Source organism: Rhinolophus sinicus, chromosome 14 (assembly GCF_057876585.1).
Source record: "Rhinolophus sinicus isolate RSI-liver-muscle chromosome 14, RSI-T2T, whole genome shotgun sequence".
Taxonomy (NCBI): domain Eukaryota; kingdom Metazoa; phylum Chordata; class Mammalia; order Chiroptera; family Rhinolophidae; genus Rhinolophus; species Rhinolophus sinicus.
In genome coordinates, this window is record NC_142514.1 from 186,048,524 (window position 1) to 186,064,960 (window position 16,437).

Consider the following 16,437-nt stretch of genomic DNA (forward strand, 5'->3'; position numbering starts at 1 on the left):
CGCTGCTGCAACGACAGCACGGCCTGCGCTTCATGTACACCCAGTGTCTCTTTATGGTCTCCTTCCCTCCTCCCAGAAAGAGCCACCACACTCCACCTAGTCCTCTTGGCTGCTACCAGGAAAGGCTGGTTCCCAGTGCCTGTGGGCGAGTGGCGCTGGCCGTCCTGGCACGCCTGCGGCTGCTAAAGGCTTCCGGCCATGCGGTTGCCAGGCCTGTTCCCAGGCCCCTTTATCGGGGCCTTTGTGATCACATTGACAGACTTGCTTGGACTTTCAGCTTGCCCAGATGGCAGGCTCCAAGGGCGACGCGGGAGGCTGCCGCTCTCCCTGCCTTTGGCTTTATGGAAAGTCTCAAAGCTGTGGGGCTGTTAGAATCATTTTCAAACTCATCCTGCAGCCACGTGACTCCTTACCTCATCTCTCACTCGTGTGGCCTTTCTCCTCGGCCACTGACAGTGATAGTGAGGGAAGAGGAAGGGGCCTCCCAATTCTAGCGCAGAAGGCAGTTAGGGTGTAGGAGGAAACCCACTGCTGTTGGGCTCAGGAGCTGGCACCCAGGAATCCTGCTGCAGCGGCCACGGCTCTGGCTGATAGACCACAGGGGGTGCGTTGGGAGGACTGTGGGTAGCTCCGCGCCTGGGAGGCCTGGGGAGGATGTGCCCGTGGCAGCCGTGCTCCCGCAGTGTGGACTGTCTGCAGCTGCCCGTGGGCCGCGGGAGACGGCAGCTTGTTTCTCTGAGCTTGTTTCCTCATCAGTAAAGGGGATGATCACCTGTGTGATACTTACCTTGTGGGATTCTTGGGACATTTAAAGCAGGTGCCACGTGTCACACATCTCAAAGCCGTGGGGCCTTTTACAAGTATCAAGTCTGCTCTGACACCCTGGGGTCCCTAGGTCCTGGCTCGCTCTGGTCGGGGGAAGTATGGCGACCGGCCTGCCTCCGTTTTTCACCACCTGAGGTGGTTCTGCTGGGAGGAGCTGCTGCCTTGCCTGGCCTCCTAGGCCCTGGCCTGGAGGGGACAAATGACTGGAGGGGAGCAGAGAGGGATGTGTCCTTGTCACCTGGTAGATCCTGACACCAGCAGGATTTGCGGGGCGTCTGCTGGGGCTTTTCTTTCTGACAGATGGACTTGGCCACGGACGTTCTACAGTAAATCCTGGTTCTACACTCGCTGTGGACCTTGGCAAGACTTGGTTTCCTCATCTGTAAAATGGGGGCTATTCGTTTCTACTTCACGGGACTGTGCAACACTAGTGGGTGCAGCGCTCTGAGTGGCGCCTGGCGGAAGAGCACCCCATAGATTTACTGTTATTTCCAGCCTGTACTACTAGCGCCTGGGACCACACACAGAAATGAGACCTGCCTGGATCTTTGGGGGCTGTGTTCTCCTGCTGCTCTGGATTCTGGGGTTCATAGAACACATTGAAGTCACTTGGTGAGGAAGACGAGGAGTGGGCGGTGGCAGGAGGGCTCGGCACGTCAGAGCACCAGCGCAGGCAAGGGATCAGCCGGCCCCACTGTCACACTAACCTGGCTGCACTGGGGACCCGCCAGCCAGCTCCCTGCTCTGCATCCCACACAGGCCCAGGGCTTGGCCGCCCGTCTGTCTTACCTCATGGCCACGGTCAGTAGTCTGGCTCACCTGTGACTCCTGGACACGTATGTATTCCCAGCAGAGGCAGAAGCATTGGAATGGGGGCCCTCAAGAAACCCCAGGCTCTCCCAAAGCACCGCGTTTGATTCTCAGATTATTAGCAGCACTTGTTGCCTGAAATGAACACATCGGATATGCACTTGGCTTTGGCTTGGCAAACGGGGCCCTGGCGATTGTCTGTGTGGCCAGCAGGCGCAGGGTGTAGCTCCTGCTTCCCGAGATGTGTGGTTAGCAGAGGAGCCCAAAGACGTGCCGATGGAATAGCACGTGGCGTCTGCCCCCTGGGTAGGTCAGTGGCCTGCTGGTGGAGGGGTCCCAAGATGGGGCAGCCACTGCTCTGAGCTGGCGGAGCCGTCCCAGACCTGCACTACCGCTGTGAGAGGTCTAGTCCCACAGGCAGAGCGGCAGTTCCTGACACACTGACTGCACTCCAGACGCATGTACGATGCCACAGGCTGCTCAGGGAGACTGACATTTAACTTCCAGTGAATGGAGCATGACCGCGTGGAGATGAGAGTTAGACTGGTGTTCTTCTTACATCGTTTTCTTTCTTAAAAGGAAAACACACTGTATTGCCACTCCTTTAACTTACGAAAAATGGAAATCGTTCTGGGATGAGTGGCCTCAATCACTAAAAATAAATACTTGATTTTTAACAAAATGTGAAAATGATCAGTACTGCTGACTTGAGTCAGCATTACCAGCAAGGACCACCAGGGGGCGAGACAACACAAGGCGAGGCCGGTCTGAAAGCCCAGGAGGCTGGGACGGAACGCCCTTTGGCTTTTCGGTGGAAATCTCAAACACGTTTTGTATCTGAACTAAATGAAAATACTGAAAATGATAGAGAGCATTTGTAACGGAAAAGTAACTGATAACACAATCTTATTTCAATTTTCTTTTTATTTTTTAACTTAAATGACTGTTTATTCCACAGTCCTGTGATGAGAAAGGCTCCAGGACCACGTCTAGGTCTTCTCAACATTTCATTTCTCGAGTTGTTTTTGACTTTACGTTGTGCATTGATATGGGCTTCTCAGTTCAGAAAACAAGGCACTATAACTATTTTATCAGCTACATCAATACATTGAAGATATATTTATCCTTTCATTAAATATACAGCATTTGAATACAATATGGTTTTATGCAGATCAGGTTCAAAACACCCAAGGCACACACTTTATTTTTTTCTGTTTTTTTTTGTTTCTGTATTTATTTGAAGGCTCATATTAAAGTTCCAGAATTGCTATAGACAAAGAGTTCCAGAGTAGAAGCAGTGGACAGTGATTGTTGTAATTTTAAACATAAAACGGTAAAGACTGTGAAACGTAGAAACATTTACAGGAACAATAAACAAAATCACTGATACAGCGTGGATTAAAAAACCAAAGGGATCAGAGCTGCTGAAGTCTGAGAAACAAGGTTGGAAATTACCCGCTTCCCCGCAAAGCACGTGCAGGCCGTCCTGTGTCCACGCAGTGGCTGTGCTCACCCAGCCACTGTGGGATTTCCACCCACCTGGGTGTGTACGTGGATGTCTACAAATACGGAATGACATTCCAGTTCCCCGGTTATCAAAATGCCTCAAAGTACAAGTAAAAGAAAAAAGTCTCCAACAATATTTGTATCTTAACAAGACAAACTGATGCATTTATCTAGGAAAAGAGCTCTAGAGGGAAATCATTGGGAGGTGAAGCTGGCGGGGGTGTTAAGATGTGGGAGAAACCACTGGATGGTGGGGGAGGCACCTGAGGGGAACTACAAAAGGTGTGAGGATTGGAATTTTTCATGAACATTGAAACATAGTGGCTGCTGTTTAAATGGAGAATGTACCCAATAGAAGAGATTGTTGGCAACTAATGACAAGTTTTCACTGAAGAGGCCAAAGAAGGGGTTCAATTTGAAGTTTAAAATACGCCTTCCTGCAGCGGGAGGGGAGCCCATGTCTTCCCGACTCAGCTCTTTTCCAAAAGACACGCGTTCTCTTGCCCCTAGCCTCAGTGCGCACTTGCTTATCAAGACACCGTTAGCTTTACCTCGGCCAGGCAGGCTGCCCGGTTCTGCACCCTCATGGCCTGACAGCAAGAAGACAAGTTGTGGGTGTGTGGGAGACCTGTACTCCCCGGAGAAAGAGCCAACTTGGCTCACCCTCCATGACTCCCCTGCCTCCATCCCCAAACCAAAGGCAAACCAAGCTTCAGCTACCCTCTGACAGCAGTATTCACAGACAGCCACGTTCTGCGCTAAGCCGCCTGTTTCCACCCCACACATTGGGAATCCGTGAAGGAAAATGGAACCAATGCAAATCAGCTCAATGAAAGGGGAATTTTTACTCTTTGCGGAAAGATCACCTGGTCAATTTGACAGAGGTAAAGAGGCTATGATGTTCAAATAACCTACATTAGATTGCAAGTTTGGCAACTTTTTGTTTAATTCAGTTATCACTGTTTGCAATCAGAACCACAACCTTAGTGCAATAGTATATTTATTTTTTTTTACAGTAATTTTGGTTGCCATACAAGAGATTTAAGGATTGGGAGAAAGTGCAAATTACAGGAGCTTGTTTTCTGTCTTTAATAAAGTCAAAAAATAAAAGCACAAAAGTAACAGAAACATAGATAATGCGAACACATTACAAAAACTATAGTGTGAAACATTAGTTTCTAAAAAACAAAAAAAAAAATTTGCTAATGGGAAAAAATCAGTTATTTGTGGCCCACACAAAAAAAGTCATTGCCAGATCAACTGGGTAATGCTTGCTTGCTCAATAACTCAGGAAAAAAAAAAATCACCATTTTATTAACTAAAGTACCACAAATAATTCACTTTGTGACATGTAAAGTTCGGCAAATCAACAGTCACATTGAGTCATTTTTATATTATGTGTTACCTTAAAATGCACAGACACCCTGGAGAAGGTATCTTGGCCGGTATACATAATTTACATCTCGAGAGATTTTGGTTTGTATACACAATATTACAGAAAGTAGGAATGAAATGCAATTTATTTAAATTACAGTATATAACAAAAGTTGATCTGAAAACCTGGAGTAGTATTAACATGGTCTTTATGTGAGCAGTTTAACATTTGTTCCACCATTAAAGAGGGTTTGTGGACTAGGGCCTTGTCCTAACGTGTCCCGAGGAGGAGAACAGTGAGTGGGTGGCGGTTCAGATGGGGAACTATTGCTTTGTGTAATGAAATCCACAGGTGGAGCGGACTGGCCCATTTTGGCCATGTGTATTTTGTTGGTCAGGCAGGGTCTGATGGGTTCTGTTCCGGTGCTATAAGACAATGTGAAAATCAACGACCTCATCAGCCCTGTGGTCTTTCAGCCTGCTGGAGCCTGGTCGGCCGCAGGTGACTTGACGTATGAGGAAGGGGAGTTAGCCAGCTCGCACCGACTGGCTACCTACGCTCAGGAAACCTAAAGCCACCATTGCAATCGGTTACGATCTCCCAGTGGTTTCCTTGACTCCCATTCTACTTAGCCGTTCGCCTGACACTGAGCATAGAGGTAACGCCAACGGGAGGGAAAGGAGAAGAACGCCACCATGGTGCAGTGGTGAACTGACGAGCTTTTGCCTGTTACCAAATGGAAGACGAATAATGGCCAAACCACCATTGTGACGTGTTCCGAGCTACCGGGCAGCCTCGGTGGGCCACCGACTGCATCTTGGCTTGACGTTTCTTTAGAGTAATATTCATCTCGTGATGCAAAAATTGAAAGGACATGGAAGTACCGCGCCTTAATATTCAATTGATTTCAGGCTGGATTGGATCAAAGACAAAGATTGATGTGTAAAAGGTTTTGGGACAGAGAGAAAGGTCCGAAACTCAGTTTTCAATTCAGGGGCATGTGGCTGGGAAATTTGTGTGTGTGTGTGTGTGTTGTGTGTATGTTTTGGAGAAACTGCTGCATTGTGAGTTGTAACCACTTTTGAGGAAATAACTGTCCTTCAGTGATGAAGTTCTAGCAAAGATATAAAATATAACACAGCTCTGCTGGTTCAGGTTCAGGTGTGTCCAAATAAGGTTGATTTAAAAAGGTCATACTTTTAGAATTATTCCACAGAAATAGTATTATTAAATCACAAAAGTTGTTTTTCTTTAACTTTCTAGCACTGAAGTGGCACAAAGGCTGCCTAGTAGACCAGCCACTGTTTTTTTCTCCTTAAAATATTGTGCTTATAAACTATCTGTACAACTATTTAAACTTGCAGGAAAGAGAGATTTTAAATTGCTAAATTTTACGTGTTCATTCTAGAGCTGTTCCAGACCTAATCAGACACTTTGATTGTGAGCATAAAGAAAAAAAGGGAAAAAAAATCATGTTTTTATAATTAGAGATGGGCTAGGCTAGTTCTGAAATCATAATAAAAGCCAAAAATCTGACATTCTAGTTTCTTCCAAATGTGACAGAATGTGCTGGAAGCGTGACTGGATGTTTTGCGGCCCATGTGCAATTGGTGACCTCCCTGGGAAATTAGAGGTATTGGTACAGGAGACAGGGCACTCCAGGGAAAAGAATGGGGCAGGGCTCCAGAAAGCCTGGCTAGAGAGGCCCGACTAGCTGTACAGGAGACCTCCCTGCTTTGTCTCCATTTATCTGCTCTGCGGCCCACCTTTTCTTCTCAAGTTCGGGTCCTGCCATACCCGCTGGGTTCTCCAAAAACCTGCTGTACTAGTAAGACAAGCTGGGGAGTTCCTGGACGCTAGAGGGAAAGGGGAAGACCCCTGAAGTACCACCTTCCCTGGCCTCGGAGCAAAAGGGCTGCTCAGAGAGGCTGAGGTGCTGACTTACCCTTGGCCGGACTTGGAACGGAGGTCACTGTGCCCACCCAGCTCCCGGCAGAGAGAGCAGCCGGCTGGCAGTGGCACAGACCGCCACGCCAACCTGGTGTCTCGTCCTTCGTGTCGGAACGGGAGCTCGCCTGCTCTGATCTGCGCAGCATTGAACACACTTTCGATTTTAAACCGATTCGGACTGGTGGGGAGCCCCGTCCTCAGTCCTGGAAGGACACTCCTGGCAGACAGCTGCTCTCGTCCTCGAGGAGACTTAGGACCCAGGCAGCTGCATGCTGGTTGGTTCCCATGGCCAGGTCTCCTCTCCTGCTTGGAATCGTGACTTTGTGCTTTGACTAACTCCACGTGACATCTGTTTGGCCACTTTGGAATTATGCTAAGAGATTTGCAGAAATAAAGAAAGAAAGCTAAGCAAAGCTGGCACGATCCCATTCAAACTCCCACCACTGCCAAGACCCTCGTGGCCAAGAACCGTGGACGCACATCGCAGGAAGGGGCGGCCCAACAGTTCCTACAGGGAAACAGTTCCTCTACAATTCAGGCCCGGAAAGGGCACCGGACAAACACGTGGGGGTGTCCCACTGCACAGCAAAGGACAGGGAAGAAAGAGCGTGAGCGCTGAGCGCCATCCGAGGGGCCCCAGCCTGAGGCGGGCCCGTGCGGGGCCTGGGGAGCCGCAGCTGCCCCGAGAGCGGAGGAGGGAGGTCTCAGGAGGTATCTGGAGTACATGGTGTCTGCCTGCAAGAGCCAGGGCCCCGAGCTCATGGACGGGAGTCTCCGGGGCCTGCCAAAGTGAGGTCACCTGCATGCTGGGAGGCAAGCTGTGAATTTCTTCCCAAGTTAGAAAAGCTCCCCCCCTTGTCCCGGTGGACAGAACAGCCCAAGAAACCCGCCCCCAGAGAGAGAGTAGGCGAGTTTCAGGGCCTTCGTTCAGCCACGTCATGGGCACACCCAGCATTTCTTTGGGTCCCAGGAGACACCCGTGGAATGGGGGTGGAGCTCCCAGACCTTGCTTGGCCTTCCAAACATTTCAGTGTAAGCCCATCTCTACTTATAACAAGAAGTCTGTGAAGGTCAAGAGCAGCCACCCTTATCTGTCCAGCAGCTGTTTCAAAGCCCTTTCTATGTTCATTCTGTGTCCGACTCGAGTCACCCCGAGATCTATTAGGTCTTCCTTCTGCAGGTTTGGTAAATGACTGCCATCGATCTCATTGTCCATGAAGGTCTCCTTATGTTCACCCAAGTTTAGACTTTCCAGCCAATCCGCCACATCTGGTTTAGTCCACAGGTGGACAGGTTTAGTTGTAAAAGGCTTATTTGAGATTGGCTGTTGCAGTATCGAGGGAGATGGTGACCTGCTACGTCCCGCTGGGTTCAAGCCAAACAGGTCCCCGGAAGGGGGCTGGCTCGGAAGGCTGAAGACATCGGAGAGAGAGGGGGCAGGAGATGCGACGGCAGCACACAGGGGCCCAGGCAGAATCTCTTTGCTCATCTCTGTTGGCGAGACCACAGGGCTTGGGGCACGTCTTGTTCCTGAGGTCCTACTGTCATAGTCAGGGGGCCGGCTCTGCAGGGTGATGGGCTGGGAGGTCCCAGGGCGAACGGTGAAGGTAACCGTCGTGCTCCGTGTACCTGAGACGGTGCTCAGGACCTCTGGGCTTCTGAAACAGCAACAAGAGAGAAAACTGTCACAAGCCAGGTGACAGAGCAGGTCAGCAGGAGGCAGACACCCAAAGCACACAAGAGCGAGCGTCGAGTGACAGCTGCGCTGGCAGTGAGCATGTGATGTGCCATGCCAGGACTGGGACAGGGAGACGGGCAGGAGGCAGGCGGAGTGTGAGGAGACACCAAATCACACGGCAGCCCACCCACCCGACCCCAGGCTGGGGCGCTGGACGGGTCGGCCTGTGCAGGCAGAGCACGAGGGGCAGTGAGTGTGGCCGGAGAGGTGCTTAAGGGCTCACTTGAAGACGGGGCCAGAAGGGAGTCCTGCACCTGGTGGCGTGTCTGGTGACATCAGCAATATGTTGGAGGAAAGGACACCTCTGGCCTCCGAGTCAGCACATAGGAGGAGAGCTGGCCCTCTTAACTGCCTGTCAGGCCTCAGCTTTGCGGCTGAAAAAGACCGTCCAGGGCGGGGTGCCGCGAGGGCTGGCCCTGTTTCAGGAAGTGGGAGCCCCACAGCTACTTGGGGCACTCAGGGTTTGAAGAAACCCACACCACCAGAGAACAAGGAGGGATTCGCCCAAGTTCAGCCTGTACTGACCCAGCGTAAAAGCAGGGCCGGCTCCTCAGTGACGCTGTCCAGCGTCGGCTGGGCCATTGCGGTCCAGAATGAGCTGGGTCACACAGCTTTCTGGAGCCCCACCGAAGATCGTGTGAGGGGCTCGGGATGCATAATCCTTACCGAAAACCTGAAAGCAATCCCACTCTGCCAGTGGTGGCCACGGGAGTCCTTGTGTCCCTCCTGCTCTTGGGGCTGGAGGGGGGACATACTCAGCTCTAGGTTCAACCCCTCCTGGCCGCAGTGAGATGGCTGGATGGCTCTGAGGCAGGAGGTCGCCTCAGTGCCAGACAAATCTCTGGTCTTCGTACTCAGCTGCGCGGAGATGGCCTTTTTATATCCAGCACCCTCACAGCTTTTGGCCAGGGCCCACGGCAGGCTTTCCAGCCACACTGAGAGGACGACACCCGCTCCTTTGGGCCCTGGCACGTGCTCGTCTCTGCTGTCCCCAGACTGAAGGCATGGCCATCCTACAACCTGACAAAGCCACAGCCACTGGGGAGGGGCAAGAGTAGGGGTGTGTCTGGCCTTTGGGGCTCACCCACATGAATGTGGACAGATCTGCCCCCTTCTGGAAGGATCCATCCTACCAGGGGTCCTTCCTCCGAATCTGGACTTGAGGGCTGTGTTGGAATCCTGCATCCGCCAACTAGCAGTGTGGCACGTTTTAGCCTGTGGGTCGCCATGTCTCTATGTCCAAGATGGGCTCCCCCTGCCCCCAGTGGAGAGACCGCGGGGTGGCTGTGTCAGCTGCAGAGTCTGAGGGACAAGGTCAGGAGAGGAGTGAGCTGGAGACGGCCCCGTCTGCCTGCTCCTGGTCTGTCCTGTCTTTTGTGGCTGTTAGTTTTCTCTGCCACTGATAAGCAATGGGGTGAAACCACCAACTGGTTACCTGGGTGCCCCTAAGCCTTGTGACACACCCCCACTTGACGGTAGACATTGTCCCTTCATGTATGGAACATGCCACGTGAGGAAGCAGCAGATCTGCAGAGGGACCTGTGCAGGATTCACGCTTTGATCGTGTCATAAGGAGCAGCAGTGCAACATGGCCAGGTGGCTGCACACTGGGCCGGGGACACCCATCCACCCACAGAGCGTCCATATACAGTTTTCTGGGGGTCTGAGGGGCCAGGGTGGCATCTGTTACAAGAGAGCCCCGTCCAGAATGGGGGTGGGGTATTGGCTCGTGGTCGTCTTGGTTACACCACCAGGTAAAGGTCCAGAGGCAGCCCCAGGTGAGACTGAGGAACGATTCCACTGCTGCTGGGCTCAGTTATTGAGAATCAGAACGCGCCCGGCTGGGCTCCGGCTCCGGGGCTGCTCAGGCAGGGGCTGCTCCTCTAGTATCAGGTGCGAGAGAGGTGGGCTGTGGACACAGCCAGGGCAAGAAGCCTGCGCACTGGTGCCCAGGAAGGACCAGAAGACCCACCCCAGGGCCGACTGGGGAGAAGCTAAAACGTAGGGTCTGCAGTGCAGTGTCCTCCAAAGCCCCGTCTGCCGCACAGCTGTGCGCAACATCTGTTTCGGGGAAGGCTCATTTGTTCCCCTTTGGTAGTTAAGCTGAGATAGTTGAAGTAAAATCCTAAGTGTAAAGCCACTCCACTTAGAGGTGTCCTGAGTTGTTAATGAGGGCTGAGGCCCTTTGGGGACAGAGGCCTTCTGTACAGTGGTTACACAGCCTGCGAGAGCACGTCTGCCCAGCCGAGTCCTGCCTCGCACTCACAGTCCCATGTGCTTTCTCTAACGGTGACCTTGCATGCTGACTGTGCCGGTGACCCTGGGGAGCCCTCCAGGGGGACAGCGGCTGTTTTAAACTGGGCAGCACTTAACAGTGGGCTCCTTTGAGCCCCAGACCGGTGACAGCGCCACCCTCCTTTGGAAAAACCCCAACCATTCCTGGGGAGCTGGGACGGTTCAAAGGCAGGCTCTGCAGGGCTGTGTTTGTTGTCAGAAGCCGAGAGAAGGCTCTCCAAACACATCGGTGGGCAGCGGGAAGGAGAGACAGCACACTAGAGGTCAAGAGCACTCCTGCAGGCGGCACTTACGTCTGTTCAGCACGACCCTCTTCTGTTAACACCCATCATGGGAGCAAATGAAAAGGACAAAATGGAATGGCTTGAGACAACACTGAAAAATTAATTTAAAAAGACGCATATTTCGATGGATGGAATACGAGCGGTGGTACATACGGACACCGGCTGAGAAGCTATCCATGCTGGTCCCCTCCCGGCCAAGGAGGGAGGGACAGCGGGCAGTCCCCAAACTGCCCACATAGAAAACCAATACGGGCATCCCTTTCCTATTTAGAACGGGAATGTCAAGACCATGCCCTTTCCGGTCGGGGATACTGTGAATATAGTGAAGAAAAGTATCCAGGAAAAAGTTGTTAGGAAAAAACAGCATCATGGGAGTGATGATGGCCGCTGCTCAAAGCCCTCTGACCACCAGCTGGTACCCTGGCCCTGGCGGAGCCGCCTTTACCTTCTGCAGCTTTGGAAGGGTGAGCCAGCGTTCCTGCTGGGGAGGGCCTCCACCTGTGCTTACTCTGCTTCGAGTCTACACCACCAGACAGAGCCCAGCAGCTGCTAATGGGGGCCGTCCGAACTGGCCCGAGCTTGGGGCCTGTCCACATTCCCGCTGGATGTCGCTGTGCAAAAGCCGCAGTTTGCGAAGCAGAAGGAGGCCTGCCCTGGGCCGGCCTGTCCTGCCCTCCTCCTCGGTCGCTTGATTTACTCCGGGTTAATCACACTCATATTCTTCACGGGTCCTCCTGGCTGCCGAGATCATTACGTTGCTAGGCAACCACTGGGTTCCTGGGTGGAACACTCGGAATCTGCTGTCCTGATTTAGAACAGACGCATACACACTCGCGCACGCACACACACACCCTCTCTTGGATGATCACTCTCTCCTGCCTTTTAAATCCAATCCATGTGGCAGCACGGAATTAGAACAAAAATCAGCTATTGACACTCAGAGACGCATTATTCACCAGTCAGCACAAGTTAACGGGTGGCGTAATTTTCAAGTGGTCTTGCCATCATGTTTACAAACTCAGTTTGGCTCTTGAAGGATGACCGGGTTTGGGCCAGAGGCTGCTCTGTCTGTTTATTCTGTCCCTCATGAGCTGGGGCCCGGGATCCGAACCCCGACAGCACGAGTCTCCTCAGCCCGCGCAGTCGCACCTCTGCATTTTAGTAACTAGTCTCTGTGATGAACTGCTGTCTTGCACATAAAATGGCACTTATGTCCAAACTGCCCTCTTAAGTTATTCTGTCTTTACAGCATCTCCATAGGTGGGGCGTTAAGAGACAGAAGGGGGAGGGGCACTGTCGTCAACAAGCCGCCCAAGGCCCGTGCAGGCACTTGTTCTATGCTGGCGTCTACCCACTGAGCCCTCACAGTTGCCTCCGGGCTGTGAGCCCATGCGGGACACTGCTCTGTCTGCAGCCCCCAGGGCCTGGCCCACACGCTGTTCATCAGGAACCATTGAATGGGTGGAGGGTGGATATTACTAAGCTCATTTCCCGGCCTGACCGACGTTACCGCCAGACCTGGGAGTGCGGGGGCACACGGGTCCTCCCGCGGGAATGTTCACATCTGAGCAGATCCAGAAGCTGCCCAGTTTTCGGGGAGAAGTGTTCACCCCGGAATCGCTTTTGCTGAATGGTCCTACGGTCCAGACTGGGAAGTGAGAATATGAGAATCGGACCTGAAATCGGCTGTTTGATGAGCAATGATAAAACGCTGAGGCCGGACTAGAATAACCCCTTCGAGTACCAGTCCACGAGGAAACACACTAAAAGTGAATTCCACGATCCCTCTAATTATCTACATTCACTGACATTACCGTAACATTTCCATCGGGGCCTGAAATGATAAAGCCACTGTTAGGCTTGAGGTCGCAGAATGCCACTTGTACTATGTGAAGTCTGCTCTGGGCCCCGCTGGGCAGAGGTGGTCTTTAACAACTCCCAACGATTCACATCACAATCAAGAGGCCTTCAGGTTTATACTGTGGAGACGGGGGAAGAGCTGGAGGTACCAGCAAGGTGGGGGGGGGCCTCGGGAGGGCAGCCAGAGGCCGGAGAGTGACTTTCCTGAGAACTGGCTGTGCTCACACCCCCAGGCAGCCCGGACCCCTCAGGGGCCTCTGGGACATGGGGGTCCATGGGATGACGCTCCCCCCAGCCCATCTGTGCCTCCGAGAGGTGCAGGCGAGTCACCGGTGGACTCAATTCACCTGTGGACTCAGAGGTGACCTAGAGGGGCTCCTGGGGGACCCAACCATGCCCTCTGGATGGAAGCCAAAGGACGATACCACATGCTTACAGTGTCTCTGCTCTGTGCCCCCAGACAGAGTGAACGTGATGGTGCCTTTCCACCCCCACACACGTGTGACAAGGAACAGTTTTATCGTGCTGTGAAAATGATGCCTAGTGTCCTGGGTCGTGGCCCCATTGCTTTGTGCCAAATGGGTGAGTCAGGCACGCCGCCATGTTTTGGTGGGTTCCTGGCTTGTCCACGGAGCGCAGGCCCTGGTCTTGTGCCTGGCCCCGCGGCAGCCAGCCTCCCGTCCGGCCACAGTCTCTTCAGCACGGAAGCACTTTCTGGCCTCTGGGCTTTGCGCTCGATGTGCTCCAGGTCTGGTTTTCTGCATTGCTGGGTTCTTGTGTTTCAGGTCTGTTCAGATGTCACTTCCTTGAGTGTCTTCTTCCTGGCACATGGTCAGCCTGACTTGTCCTTGTTCCTCTGCAGCTCTCGGCACGCTTCGTGTTTGTCTCGTTTGTCATTTGTTGTCCATTTCCTCCCTCAAGAAGGCAGCGCCCCACGGGAGGACAGACCTTGCATATATTCTTGTTCAGCAATTAATCCTGGGGATGGCAGGGGCCTGGCACATACGAGGCTGACAGTTAAGTTCACAAACTTGCCACCGTGCGCTTACTTGGGCAGCACTGTACAAACAGCTCGGTGAGGTTTCATAACCTTGGTATATCAGTGCCTCACAGCTGTGTTCGTGTCGACATGTGGCGCTGTCTTGCTGAGTGGCATTCATTATTGTTGTTGCGTGTTTTTGTGTCCCATCGCGAGAATGTCTGAGCTTGAATTAGAGCAACGAACAGACATTAAGTTTCTTGTTAAAGTTGGCAAGAGTGGAAATGAAATCAGGGACTTGTTAGTCCAAGTTTATGGGGATAATGCCATGAAGAAAACGGCTGTGTACAAATGGATTAAACATTTGTCTGAGGGGAGAGAACGTGTCACTGATGAAGAGAAGTCAGGGCGGCCAGTAACGTGCAGAATTGATGAAAACATTGCAAAAATTCATCAAATAGTGTGTCAAAATTGTTGGCTGACTGTGAGAAGCACAGCAGAGCAAGTAAACATCGATAGAAAAACAGGAAAATCTTAGCATGAGAAAGGTATGTGCAAAAATGGTCCCGAAGGAGCTCACCGATGAACAAAAACAAAGGAGAGAGAAGTTTGCCACGACCTTTTGGAGAGGCAAGATGATGTTTTGGGCCGTGTTATCACCAACGGTAAAACATGGGTGTACCAATACGACCCTGAAACAAAGCATCAAAGTGCACAATGGAAGTCAGCCAATTCTCCATGACCAAAAATGTTCCGTCAGTCCAAGAGTCAATGTTGCTAACCTTTTTTGATGTCAGAGGGATTCTTCATTACGAATTTGTACCAACTGGACACACAGTTAACCAAGTTTACTATTTGGAAGTGCTGAGAAGGCTGTGTGAAAAAGTTAGACCACCTGAACTTTTCGTCAACAATTCATGGCTCTTGCATCAAGACAATGCACCAGCTCACACGGCACTGTCTGTGAGGGAGTTTTTAGCCAGTAAACAAATAACTGTATTGGAACACCCTCCCTACTCACCTGATCTGGCCCCCAATGACTTCTTTCTTTCCCCCAATGACCTGAAGATAAAGGACATATTGAAAGGAAGACATTTTGATGACATTCAGGACGTAAAGGGTAACACAACGACAGCTCTGATGGCCATTCTAGAAAAAGTTCAAAATTGCTTTGAAGGGTGGACTAGGTGCTGGCGTTGGTGCACAGCTTCCCAAGGGGAGTCCTTCGAAGGTGACCGTAGTGATATTGAGCAATGAGGTGAGTAGCACTTTTTCCTACGATGAGTTCGTGAAGTTAATTGTCAGACCAGTAACTCCCTGCTGAGTAAAATGTGCCTAACAGCTGGGCACCCCTCCTGTCGTCCACCCCAGGTTGGGCACTGGGCCCCTGAAGAACTGACCTATGAACTCAGGCCACGGGCTGGGCTGGTTCCAGGCCCAAGGACCGAGTGTCTCGTTGGCTCCCCAGCACTGCACCTTTGAGGAAGACATCGAGTGCTCTAACACGAGAATGCCGCCGGTCACTGACACCTCCGATGCTGTGAAAACCACAGGTGTTGCAGGTTCCTGACCAAAGGGCTTTGAAAGGAAATCTTGTAATCGCCGATCACGCCTGTGCACACGTTGAGTGTGCTGTCGCCGACACCGACAGTCGTTGTCCTGGCTCCAAGCTTCAAAGGGCCAGGGCCTGCAGAGTGCCCGGTCCTGGGCTGGAGCCTCCAGCCAGTGGCACGGATGTGGTGGGGAACCCTATGGGTTCGCTTTGGGGTTCCACCAAATGGGAGAACCAGCCAGCTCATCACAGAGACTTGCGCTCCCCTCAGACCATAGCTTCCTTCACGTGGCTCTAGTCTGACGCTCTCTTCAAAGCTGAGATAGCTTCCTGGGAGCACTGTGCCCAGGAGTGCCCGGCGGCTCCCATCTTAGCGGGTGTTTCCACACCAGGCCTGAGGAGATGCCTCTAACACTGTGTGGAAAGCGCACGGCTCCGTCCTCTTTTTGTCACTGTATTTGTAATCACCTCCACATCTCATGTCGTTCCAATTTCCGGGAACAGCCATCAGCAGCAGCAGCTCAGTCACGGCCAAGTTAATCAAAGGTCCCCAGGTAAGCACTGGTCTGGTCTCTCTCTTCTTCCCATCAGACCCAGTTCCCGCAATGAGTGGGCGTGGTCTCACCCAGTTGTGTTAAGCGAGAACCCGAGGGAGAAAGCGACTTTACAAGGGGCAGTTTCAGTGGTGCTCCAGTCCCTTTAGTGATCGAACAGCTGTGGGCAGCTCTGAAAACTGTCCCTTTCTTAGGCGACCAAAAAGTCTTTCCAGGGCAGTGGGATTTCGGCAGTGCTGCTTGTGTATCTTCAAAGAGCAGGGCCACTTTTCAGTTTTCCCTAGAAAACCTCATTTCTCTTCCCTCAGTAGGAATTCTCTTCATCCAATTTTGTGCTTTGTTTTGCCCAGGGCCAGGCACAGCTCTTAATTTTGATGCATTTAAAAATGGCAGGGAGCCGCCCAGGCAGGGGGCCCAGGCTGAGAGTTCTGGGCTTAATCTGCTCTCCAAATGGGTAACTAGCCAGCCCATCAGGGCACTGGAGAGGCTCGTCCCTGCGGGTGTGTCTGTGGGGGAGGGAACACGCAGGTTGCTGCCTGTTCACATGAGGACGAGCTGTGTCACAACTGGGTAGCTCTGCCCAGTAGGCCCACCCTGGCTTATCCAGTACGCCACGTGGCTGCAGCCCCTATCCATACAGGGCTTAGTCTGGTGAGGCTGTGAGGTCAGAAAAGCCAAGGCAGTCATTTCCCGCGGTCAGCGGCCTTCC

The 16,437-nt window shown here is 52.2% G+C and overlaps 1 protein-coding gene across 23 annotated transcripts in view; it reads right to left on the reverse strand.

Annotated features, from left to right (window-relative positions):
- Window positions 1-2,541: 2,541 nt before the first annotated feature.
- The window catches only part of SHANK2 (SH3 and multiple ankyrin repeat domains 2), a 459,770-nt gene continuing 445,874 nt past the window's right edge, over window positions 2,542-16,437 (reverse strand). For 22 of the 23 annotated variants that reach the window (XM_088789779.1, XM_074336881.2, XM_074336891.2 and 19 more), the window contains one exon: window positions 2,542-8,124. In XM_088789779.1, the coding sequence (XP_088645905.1) occupies window positions 7,554-8,124 (571 nt within the window). In that variant the 3' untranslated portion in view covers window positions 2,542-7,553. Of the gene's footprint in view, window positions 8,125-10,792; window positions 10,815-16,437 lie in introns of all 23 variants that reach the window. The other variant, XM_074336892.2, reaches the window with a different exon arrangement.